This window comes from Lytechinus pictus, chromosome 15 (assembly GCF_037042905.1).
Source record: "Lytechinus pictus isolate F3 Inbred chromosome 15, Lp3.0, whole genome shotgun sequence".
Classification (NCBI taxonomy): domain Eukaryota; kingdom Metazoa; phylum Echinodermata; class Echinoidea; order Temnopleuroida; family Toxopneustidae; genus Lytechinus; species Lytechinus pictus.
The window spans coordinates 10642008-10654052 of NC_087259.1; the positions used below are offsets into that span (position 1 = coordinate 10642008).

The 12045-nt window shown below is 40.5% G+C and overlaps 1 protein-coding gene across 2 annotated transcripts in view; it reads right to left on the reverse strand.

Annotated features, from left to right (window-relative positions):
• Positions 1–8504, reverse strand: part of LOC129277741 (collagen alpha-1(V) chain-like) — a 61140-nt gene extending 52636 nt beyond the window's left edge. For both annotated transcript variants that reach the window (XM_054913892.2, XM_054913891.2), the window contains exons 1-2: positions 8308–8504; positions 6247–6454 (exon numbers count right to left, since the gene is read on the reverse strand). In XM_054913892.2, coding sequence (XP_054769867.1) covers positions 6247–6269 — 23 coding nt within the window. In that variant the 5' untranslated portion in view covers positions 6270–6454; positions 8308–8504. The remainder of the gene's footprint in view (positions 1–6246; positions 6455–8307) is intronic.
• Between the last annotated feature and the right edge of the window lie 3541 nt (positions 8505–12045).

A 12045-nucleotide genomic window follows, 5' to 3' on the forward strand; every position in this document is an offset into this window, starting at 1 on the left:
CGGCAATGGCGAGTGTAAATATTCTCTTCCATTTCCGTTGATAAAAATGTCGTCTGGGCTGGTCATTTATATGATAATTCACGCATTCATTATACTGTAGCAAAGGAAACAAAATACCTCAAAGCTCTGACTTGTAGACCATTTTCATCACCCTGACCTACACGTACGCCTATATCTTTTTATCTTTTTAGTTGAGTTTAGTTATTAGACGAGTAAAATCAACAGACAGAATAAACCTTCACCATCCATCGAAAATACAGCACATCGCCATCCATCAACATCCTTTATCAAATATTCCCATACTCGATGAAACTTATTTCTATCAGTTGTTGGTGCAGACGAAAGCTCCATCACAGAATTTCGGAATGTACATGAGGTCGAGGGGCTACCCGAGTCATCAACAATCACCGTCTCCCACCCGTTTAGACCGTCAAGGGCAGGGGTGTCTAAGCTGTCCCCGCCAAGGGCCACGGATATTTGTTATCATTTGGAAGTCAAGAGCAAAACCAGACTACACAGCCCAGCTGAGATGAAGGGAATAAAAGACAAGATGAACCCGCTGTAGTGGTAATGATGATGATGATTAGGTTGGTAATGGTTTTAATAGGGAGGCACGATTCGTAATGACAAGTACAGAGCCCAGTTTTGGTGTGAATGAAATTTCTAGTAGTCTCCGGGGCAATACCCCCAATCAGTTCCCTCTCTCTCTCTCTGACACCCATTGAAAAAGTAAAAAAAGGTCTAAGCCGCCAGACAATCGCGATTCTGGGAATATCTTGGGCCCAGTTTCATATTGAGAACTACAAAATAAGTTCACACCATTCTAATATTGAATTAAAAAAGCCAAAGAAATTATGCTGCTAAGCAATTTAAACGATTTAAAATATTTCTAATTCCGTCACAGATTATGCAGGAAAAAAAGTCACAAACATTCCTTGACAAAAGCAACGACGTCGACCGTGGAGCTTTGGATAATTTTCACCGTGAAGTTGGTGGGCGTTCTGTTTACACTTTCGGGTTCTAGCGGACTAAGCGATTAGGTATAGCATTCACTGATCATGATAGGAATATTACATTGGCCCTGGATGGGCACCCACAATTCCATTAAAATAAAAAGAACTAGCGTGACAGATTCATCGCCCACCTATTTACGATTATACATGTTGTTTTCTGGTTTGTAAGCCCTTGACTTATCATGTTTGCTTCTGCGATGGCAATTTTCAAAATTTAGGCTCCTGGTGTTTGTTTCAAACAAGCATAAACAAGTATAATGGAGGTGTAGCACGTAAAGGGCCCACGGAAGTGGGGCAGGCCGGGGCTGGGGGCTTCACAAAAACTTGAAAATGACTATGAAATAGTGATTTTATGCATAATCAGCATCAGCTCCCCCTTCAGAATCGTCCTGAAAAGAGTTACAGACCTACTCCACAAGATATATTTTTAATAGGAGTCGATATATTTACTTGAAAGACCGCCCTGCATACAGCAATCTAACAGTTCGCCCGATTACATTCCTGCATGCACTTATTGGGTGAAACCCACTTGATTTGATCAATATTGCAAAAATGTCGCTTTAATGTCGAAAATTTCTCGTGTCTTCTGACAATTTATCAAATTTCGGAGGTTGCTGGAATCGGGAAATACTATCCCAAACAGATTTGATTGAATTGGGCAATGGTTGGTTACATCTGCTTCCATCTGTTCGGGGTCAAAACACTGAGGAAGGTCAGCTAATGGCATTGCGTTTCTCACACAGTGTAGCGACGCAAGATGTGTGCGAATCCGTCCGCCTACTGTTCTGTGTACATTCAACAGAGGAATGAAATGGAATAGAGTTAAGTTGTGGGAATATCATTCCCCAGCAAGGAATCAACACATTCTTCTAAAATTTACCACATACTTCTGTAATTATTACAGTCAACATATCCTATCTAAGCACTGAGAAGTTTTAGAAAGTTAGAAACAACATGGGTTTTGTTGGCACATATTTTTTTTCTTTTATTTCCACTAAGGAGCTTCAATTTGATGCTCCTAGTTTTCATGATATGTCTTTTAAAGTATCAGTGGCTTTTTTATCACAGCCTACAGAGGATTCAAGAACAGTGTAAATGTATTGAAAATGCCCGCCAATGACAAAGAACAACTACGAAGTTTTGCCAAAAATTTAGGCGAACAGGAACAGCAGTTCCGTCATCGTTTCAGAGCTGATGAAACTCCTGTAAATTGTAAATTTGTGTACCGAGTCTGTGACGTTTCTACGAGGCCGGTACACACAGACTCGAAATATACAATTTTGTTTCACATTTTGCGAGGTGTTAAGAAAAAGAAACCCACACAAACTACAGGAGAAAAACTAAACAAACTACAGGAATTTGATGATACCTGTGCTCCGTTCTTGAATCCCTCTGACGTCGCTTACCGAAAACTCCCCATTGACGCAACTTAGCTCAACTTTCTTTCTGTACCGGGCCCACAGAAACATTCTTGAGCTACAGTGCGTCATTGATTAGGGAGTTTTCGATCAGTTTTCAGTACAGAGGATTTAAGAACGGAGTAAATGTATTGCCAAGTGCCCGTCAACAAAGGAAATTTAAATTTTCCGTCAGCATTGAAACTGCTGTTCCGGTTCATAATTTTCGACAAAGAACTCCAAACTGTCCTTTTTCATTTGACGGGCATTTTCAATACATATACGGCGCCGAGTGAAAACTCCCAAGTAACGTTTCTACGAGGCCGGTATACAGACAGACTTGAAATATACATTTTTGTTTCACATTTTGCAAAGTGTCAAGAAAAAAAACTAAACAAACTACAGGAAATAAGAGAATAGTTACTTTAAATGAAAATATGTTATGATATCAATAAACCAAAATACCAAATCACTTTCAAATTACCCCTTTAAACTAATGCAGGCACAGACTCAAAATTGACACTTAAACACAACCATGTGTTGGTTGGAGACTACAAACACGCAGTCACAGCACATGTGTGAATGTAGTCTCCTAATTCAGACTATGTTTTATGGACCATGCGAAAACCGAAGGTAAGTGCCTTCAGACTAGCTTCAAAGTGTGTTTCAACAACGCAATATCTCGCAATCTATTTTTGAAACCTTGCGCGTGAAACCAATGACGACTTGAACGCGAGATAATTCATTTGAAAAGACAGACATATGACATACCAAAGCCCCCTTTTGACTGCCTGTAATGTCAGAAATATCAATATGGAATCCAGCTTGACATTGACCTCATTTTAAGGTCCATTCGGATATTATTTCTTTGGTTGCAGTTTTGCTCACGTCGGCCTATTTTTCCTGATTTCAGCCAGGGGTCTCCACGCTCCACTGGGACCACGAACAAAACCTCTTAAAATCATTTCATTGCTAACAGAAAATTTGAGGGTTCGGACATGACAAGGATCTTTACTTCTATCAGAATGAATGAGCAGTTCTCCCGGAGTTCAAAAAAAAAAAAAAGACCAGGAATTAAATGTTCATGGATCCGACCGCTAGGCACGGCAATTTGTCAGGACTTCAGGCATTTCTTCCCTGCTGATCACTGAAATATGTACTGCAGTTCTAAGCCAAAGTCTCGGGTTGCACATGGACCACCAGGTTTCATTAAGAAACAGGTTAATTTTACAGCAATTTAAAGTCAAGAAAATAATGTGTGCAATCACTGGCCAAGAAAATGGAGTAAGAATGTGGTTTGCAGAAAGGACCCATCTATGTGCAAATATCGGGGACGGGAGCATAATGAGAGGACACCGTTACAAAATGTCGATACTTCCTAAAGGAGGGTTGGGTGCAGAAGAAGGGACACCGTAGACCACAGGGGACTTTAAGTATAAGGCCTTCAACTTTTGGTCCTGGATTAACATATGTCATTTGGAATCATTTCCAGAAGACTCATGCCATAATAGAGGAAACAGTAACCTTTTCAATCAAGCAAATTATGCCACGCCCAGAAAAAAAGACTTCGCAACTTTGCCATGGCGGTTACTATCATTATGGAGGTCCATGCTTACATGGAAACTTGGACTTTTGATTTGCTACCGAGTTCTGATACTACGGTACGCTTATTATCACGATGCGGATGTTGTCATAGCGCAAGTCCGTGCGTCAATGACAGAAATGAATCAATAGCGGTATCAATGTCAGCAAAGGGGTTACTACGCTAGTACTGTGAATTCTTGCAATCGCACCAAAGCCAGTATGGTGAGACCGAGAATGAACTAAATATTTGGGTCTGGTTCCCCAATTTATCCTCTCGTGATCTTTCATTCTTGTTGTTGAGCTCTTATTCCCGGTTGATACTCATTCTGGCATCGGTATGGAATGGGGTGTGGCAATCACGTTCATTGATGAATTCAAGTTGGCCTTAACGATTGACAGCACCATAGGGGAGGTGGCATGTAATGTTTGACAACAGGTGTCTAATCGACAGGTGCCTATCCAGCTATACCACAAAGCTAATATCCAGGAATGACCATAACTTTATCATTATTTTGAGTTATGGCGAAACTTTTTCCTTTCCTCCCATATCTCCCCTTTACAATTGCAGTTTAATATCACTCCCATAGCGCCCTTTCCTCCATCACGGTAAAATATACAAACAGATAATGGCATAATAGTGTAAAAATCAGTTATCCCTTGCCCCGATTATTCATTTGAATTTGAGGAAATTAAAATCAATGCTTACTGTCAGACCATGGAGCTATTAAACACATAATACCTCCATGGTCAGACCATTTCCTCAATGGAGGAGGAGGCGGCTATGAAATGTAGGCCAAGAAATCGATTTGAAATAACGCCACCCTGTTAAAATGAAAGATAATACCTATCATAAAGTTGGAATTTGGGAAAATACTTAAGTCATGTACTTCACAGATACAGAATGTGACCATTGACAATTTCCAGGTGTTCCCAATACAAGGAGAACGTGAAGCGAAACATGACCTACTTGAGTGGGCACCCGTAAGAGAGCCCTCTACCTCGCGTATAAAGTGACCCGATATTCTAAAAAAAAAAAATTAAGGGGTTAAGTCATCTTCCAAAAGGCAACCTAAAGATGAACATTTTCCATCTGTGCACGCATCTCAAGAGATCGGAAAAAACAAGCACATCGGGGGACGAGGGACTGGATACCAATCCAGAGCCATGAATTCCTTACGCTTACCTTTGAACCCCAGAGTTCATCGCCGCGGCCACACATCTGGAGAAAAGATTTCGACGAGCAAGGAAGAAATTCAAGAAATCTTGCTTACCGCACGACATACAAGCGACAAATTAGCGAGGATCCAGGTGGTGAAATCGGCACGGTTTGGAGAAAATTCCTTCCCCTTCTTAAAAGAGAAGGATGGATAGGGTGGTAGTACTTACATCGCAGAATATCACACATAGCAATAGGTCAAGACAGGTCAGGGAGATTATCAAGGTATCTTTCCGATTCACGGCATTTCGAAACTGGATTCCTCCATCAACGAGTATGGTACCAACGCGATCACTGCATGATAGTTCACAGTAACGTTTTAAACTATATTTATACAAGATCATGATATCAAAGAACCACAATGAGAAAGAACGAGAAGACAACTATACAAACAAAAAGTAAAATAAAAAATGTCAAATGAAATACTCAAGCCAGTTCAGGTAAATAATACCTGGCAGGATTAAGTCCCTGGCCCTGAATGCACCGAGTGCTGCTAAAGAGGCGGAAGCTCGAGCTCATGCCGGGGTAAAAATAGTTGAGGTGAGTTGCGCTTTATAAATCCAGCAATTGTCAATTACAAGGAATGTGATCGAAGTATTGTAATCAAAATATTATAATTTCAGGATATGTGTGGTTCAATGTGTCAAACTGTGTAAGGTTATCGGGCTCGGTTTGTAGGCGTGGCACATGCATGAGATAGACGCCGCGCCGATAACATAAAGGTGTGCGATGAATAGAAAACGTGAAAGTACCACTCTAATTTGTTTATGGTCAGTATTTTAACCAAAGTGCATATGCAACTATGGCCATGATTTGTCATAGGTATTTTAGCGAACGATTGCAAATATCTTGTTATGGACACCTAGTAAGCAATATACAGTACAAATAACAGCATCGTTCAAGAGTGGTTAGGAGACATAAGAAGATATTCAAAACGGATATTGGCCGATACCGACATTATTATGTTCGATATCATTTTGTATCCAATACAATATTTTGTATACTTTCATTGTGATTGGGGATAAATTATACTCACCCTCCATCGCCTAAAAGTTTCATGTTAAATTTGTGCTTGGTAATTTGTCCATTGCTGCCCAGAACTCCAACGCGACCTTTTCCACCAACATTGACAACAAGAAGTTCTTCTAATCGTTCATTATAGATACTAAACAGCGGTTGGCTCCTTGCCGGATTTCCCAATAATTTTAACGTCAGGAGGATTGAATAGTCTGCAGGAAAGTATTCTGAAATAAAGAAGTAGATGATACTCAGAGTTACAAAAAGAACACCCGGGGGCCGTTCATTAAGTTGTTTAAGCGTAAATTAAAAGTGACTTTAAGGACGACTGGAGATCTTTTCCTGTGGAAAATGATATTCACCATTAAATGTTCATTGGTGATTATTTAGCGCATAGGAAATGATCACCAGTCGATCTTAAAGTCGCTCTTTACTTACGAACAGGTTTATGAAACATCCACCAGTTCTGGAGGCCCATTTCTGAAAGAGTTGCGTTTGAACCCAATACATGAAATCAAGCGCAAAAACCAATGCGAGTACACGTTTCATTGTTTGAAAATCATGCTGCGTTTGATTTTTAAGCTACGATTGATTCTGAAACGGGCCCCTGGTCGAGAAAGTACTTTCGTGATAATTATACATGTAGAGAACAATTTTAGGCCTATACTTTTCATGCAGAAGGCTGGTAATTTAACACATTTTTTTTACTGACGGCCACAATATTTTTTTTTGATAAAAAGCGCAGTTCACTGAGGCAAAAAGTTGAAGTTCACTATTTTAAGAGTAATCATACAGGTGATCAGTGGCATAATTTAACAAAAACACTTAAGGAGCAAAGAATAGCAAGGGAAGCATTTTAAGAACCGGGGTAAAGACCAGTTCAGTTTTGGTGGTGGCTCTTATGGAAATTTCTGAAGATTGACGTTGAGGGGAGTTGGCTTCAGGGATACATATTTACGTACTGACATAACACAGCTAGCTAATTGCATAGGCCAGTTAAATAAGTGCTTTCAGTCTTCTTTTTGAGCTCCACCCCAGATATGACAGAGTTTATAGTTAATGCTCCCTGAACTCGGATTCACGTTGATTTAGTGAGTGCACATTCGAAAGGACATTCGTACTGCTACTCGTTAGCAAATCGTAAACTCCCTATTGCGACACCACACCACTAGGGCCGTCTGCACCATCCCGAGTTTTCAAATTAGCGCGCTATTTCTGATCCGGCAAATTATCCCGATCTGAAAAATCTCGAGATAGTTGGCGGTGCAGACGCAATTATCGCGCTAGTTCGTAGGATTAATCTCGAGATTGCAATCCCAAGTCAACTCGGGTTTATTTGCAAAATAGCGCGCTATTTTACGAATTATCCCGCTAATTCGTCGGTGCAGACGCACTCGAGATTGGACTCGGGGTAATTTATTCATGACGTCAGTCCATAATGCAATTCGCGTTCCACTTCCGCCTTGGTCAAAACATAAACACGTGCGGAAGTCAACTTTATACATGCGAATAGCGTTCATAAGCAACGATGGTGTCCCACCGGCCAGTGAATGGATTTTGGGAGAGACCAGACCGAAGGGGGAGGCGCTTATCGACGATGGTCATATTCAATAACAACACTGACAGCAGTGTTGTCTTCCTTCGCAAAATGTGAGCAAATAGCATTTCTTTCCTCCTTCTCTCCCCCTCTCTCTCTCTGTCGTTGCCTCCTACTCCGCCATCATATTTAACGAAGAATACATCACTTCTTCACTCGCTGAGCTGAGAGGATTGTTGCATAACACCGGTTGAATTCGGCGAAAGTGCTAGTGAAAGGAGTACATTGCTTGCATATCGCGGGAAGTTATTCAAAAGCGCGGGCCGTTGAAACTCCAAGATCCGAAAGTGCGCATGCTCGTAATATCGGGCTTGTTGCCTCGCTCGAGCAGGAATCGCTCTTCGTGGGATGGTGCAGACGGGGTTTCTTGAATCTCGAGATTAATCGCGAAGAGGGCTGATCGGGCTAAAATCTCGAGATTGAGCAAACTCGGGATGGTGCAGCACCGCCTACTGTGATCACGGTAAATAAAAAGGTACTTACCTCCGAATAATTCGTTTGCCCCGCGGGTGAGAGAAACTTCTTGTACTCTGTATCCAGTATCAGTCCTACTCGTAGGTGGATCTTGATTATAATCAACTGGTCTTTCTTCACATCGGCCGGTAACTCTGGATATACCTCTCGATTCTTGCGTTGCTATCTGTTGCAAATCCAGCGCATTTTCGCCTATTAAATCCACGGTACCTGTAGTCAAAGGAAAGTAAGAATTCTGTAAACGCTATTCTATATTTTGATCCATCTAACCATAGAGCTATTACAGCTCTATGATCTAACGACGCCATTACATGATCCATATACCAGGATTGTTGCTGAGGATGGGGGAGGGGGGTTAGGGGATGACCGCCACCGTGATCTTTAAAGTTATGGGGGGAGGAGAAAAGTGAAGAAGATATATTGGTCCCCACTTCTGTAATATTTCACAAACGTTCATGTTCACTGTAAATGGCATACGAATAACAGAAGAATGATAATGACAAAATATATTTAACATAAAAAGACAGGGTGCTACATAAGCACTTCCCCGATTACCCGGGGCAAGTAAAAGTTAGAGTCGGGCCAGTGTTTTGAAGTAAAGAACAAAACTACTTGCCCGAATTGGGCAAGCAAAATTCTGACAGTAGAATAACCATAATTAGGGTCGATATGATATGATATTGACCCTAAGTTTGGTCATGGCAGGTAGATCAGTTCAAGTCAAAAGAGAGAAGAAGGTCAATGGTTTACAAAACCGCAAAACTTTCCTTTGAAGAGGTTAAAACTTTTTTTTCAAGGATTTTTCGGGAAAGTGAAATAGATTTTAGGGCAATTATATTCCAACTATTTGAATGATTTATTGCCCGACTGGCCAAGTGCTTCTAAAAAGTTATGTAGCACCCTGAAAAGGTTAGAAAAAAGGGAGAATGTGTACAATGTCTTGGTTTTTTTCCCCCCATTTTTTTTCTGGGCCAAGGAAGAGCACAACGTGAATGACCTATATCAATACGGATATACACCTTACTGAGTGAAGGAAAATAAGTCCCGTCTGCAAGATAATTCCAATTTGGGCCAAAATAACTTGGTGTATTTCCACCGGACACGAACAAGACTGATATCAAGGAAGTTCCTAAGCCACAAAGTAGGATATCGGCTGACAAGGTGGCTTACCATTTTACGCAAACCTTTATTCCCTTCCCTTGAGTCTGTAAAAAAAATCACTGACAACTACTTCATTGACAATAATATTTACGTATCAAAAACATGGAATATTATTATCCACAATAGGCACCTAGAGAAGGTTTGTGAATAGTTACCCTCAAAACCTGAATTGCTTAAGTTTTTCTGGTTCTTTGCATGAATTGAGATCCTAGTGATATTAAACTTGTCGATCGATCGTGGGACTGACTTCACGATTGATCATACCCAATAGACAATGCAACCAATTATAAATCAGCGCCAAAAGCAATTGTTAATATTTGTGTTATGGGCCCCTGATGTAAGTTTCTCCATTAAGACAGGGTCGCGTATCTTCAACCCTGGTCCCTGTAACATAAAGCTTTGCAATTGATCATAAGGCTGATATCTATGATTAATCATACACAACAATCAATGCAACCAATCGTAGAAATCAGCGCCATGATCAATTGCTAAGCTTTCTGTTACGGGGCCCAATCGTTGGCCACACATGACGCGTCACACACATAAGAGCCTCGTTAGCGATCAAGGTGATCCCCCCTACAATAACAACAATAACATACAAAACTTATCCGTTTTGTATCTCGCGATTAACAGTATACTGCGATGAAGACAACGGACATAAAATCTTTACCGCAGTGCTTTCGATAAATCATATTTTCGATAAGTTTTGAGGGATAATTTACCAGTTTCAACCTTCAAATGAAATATTTCATTTTATTATATATATGTATAGAGGCCGCATTTGCTTATGATTTTCAAAAAATTAATTTCAGTAAAAATGTAATATACAACATGAACATCCCCTTTATTACTCTCTGATGGGACCAACAGTTTAGCGGTCAGCGGCACTCAGGAATGTGCTGTGCAATTGAAAATGAGGAGCTGCCACAAGTAATATCGTCATAAGGCCGGTGTAGATAACGTCTTGTGGTTTTCGTGAAGTTGATCGTGCCTCGTAAGCATAATAGAAGTTCTGAATACGCCGAAATTGGCTATAACCTATTCGTAAATTAAGTAAAGTAAAAAAACCTAAAATGCTGTATTGTGTGTATGGGTGTGTGGGTGGGTGTATGACGAGAAAGAGGGTCAGGGTGTAGGTGGTGGTTCGCCTGGGTGTTTATTTATGATTGGGAAAGGTGAATTTTGAGTCTGCGTGTTGTGCTTGATGTTGAATTTACTCTAGACGTCCAACCCTGCATGTTTTTTTTAATTTAGAATATTTCAATCTTGAGGTTATACATATATATATATTCTAATGTTATGTTATGGTCCCTGACTCAATAACTGGGTCGTATGGTCGTCAAACCATCACGTTTACAATCCAATTTAATTAGTGTGAATATGTTTTTTTTTTAATTAAACAATGTCGGTAGTAGCATGCGACTCCTCTGGCGTAACAAGCAATCAGCCAGGAAGCACAGCTTATCTGTTTAAGATTCCTCAACAAACGTTCTGTTACATCACATCTCTTCTTGTAGTGGCTGCCCCACAGTGCGCGTCTTCCAACACAACTTGCCAATCACCAGGGGAGTTGTCCTAGAACCTATGTCTATAGTTCAATTGTGAGGTCGTGAACATAAACGGCATATCCTTACCCACATCAAAGCAATGAATCTGAAGTCAGTGGTAAATCTGTAAACCCTGCGGGAGAGGACTATCAATGTTACACCTAAAATCAATTTCAACACCGTCTGGGAAACGGTAATTCCTGGAATAACCCCACTCCCGGAGGACAGAAATAACTGCCATGGTAGGCTGATGAAAGGCAACCAGGCGAGGCGACAAGGACAAAGGTTCAAGAGCCAGTTAGGCATCCCCATAATTATGGTACCGACATTACGACCGCTGTACTTCACTCTCGGTCAGGGTTGGGCCTACTTGCTGACGCAAACCAAGACCCTCCTTTAAAGCTCTAAGCATTGAAACCATGGCTGAGTTGAACTATTTAGTGACGCGCATTAAGTCGATTGGAGCTCTAAAATTTTACCATTAATGCTTACACAAGGCATATCATAACAGTCGTGTGGGATATAGACATTTTCGTGTAAGATAGAGGAGTTGGAAAAGTGGGTAAAAGTGAATAATTCTAAAATAAGCGATGATGAGTGCATTAATACAATAAAGACGGTTAATTTTCATGATATAACTAAAGTGAAAACAAAATAAACTCTGACGAAATTATTGATGACGCATTCTCCATAAGGCCATAAAAAATGAGCTGTCAAAAGTCTGTAGTTTCGAATCGACATTAAACGTCAATTTTCCTACTGCGATAAAAATGATAATAGTTTGAAGGTCGAACATGAGTTGTCTCTAAAAATAAACTGTTTGTGTCTGCGTTTTGACCGCACATTCAAATCCGGGATGAGTTATTGTTTGGGTTCTTGTTCAGGGGCGCTAAAAAGAAAAACAAAGCGGAATATCCGTTGAAATTTTGAAGTACTCTTTAGCCCCATAGCAAGTCACTTTCCGCTCGTTCGATATTGCAACAAAAATTAGTTCGAGAAATATTTAGGCTACCACACACCTTACAGCATCCAAAATTTT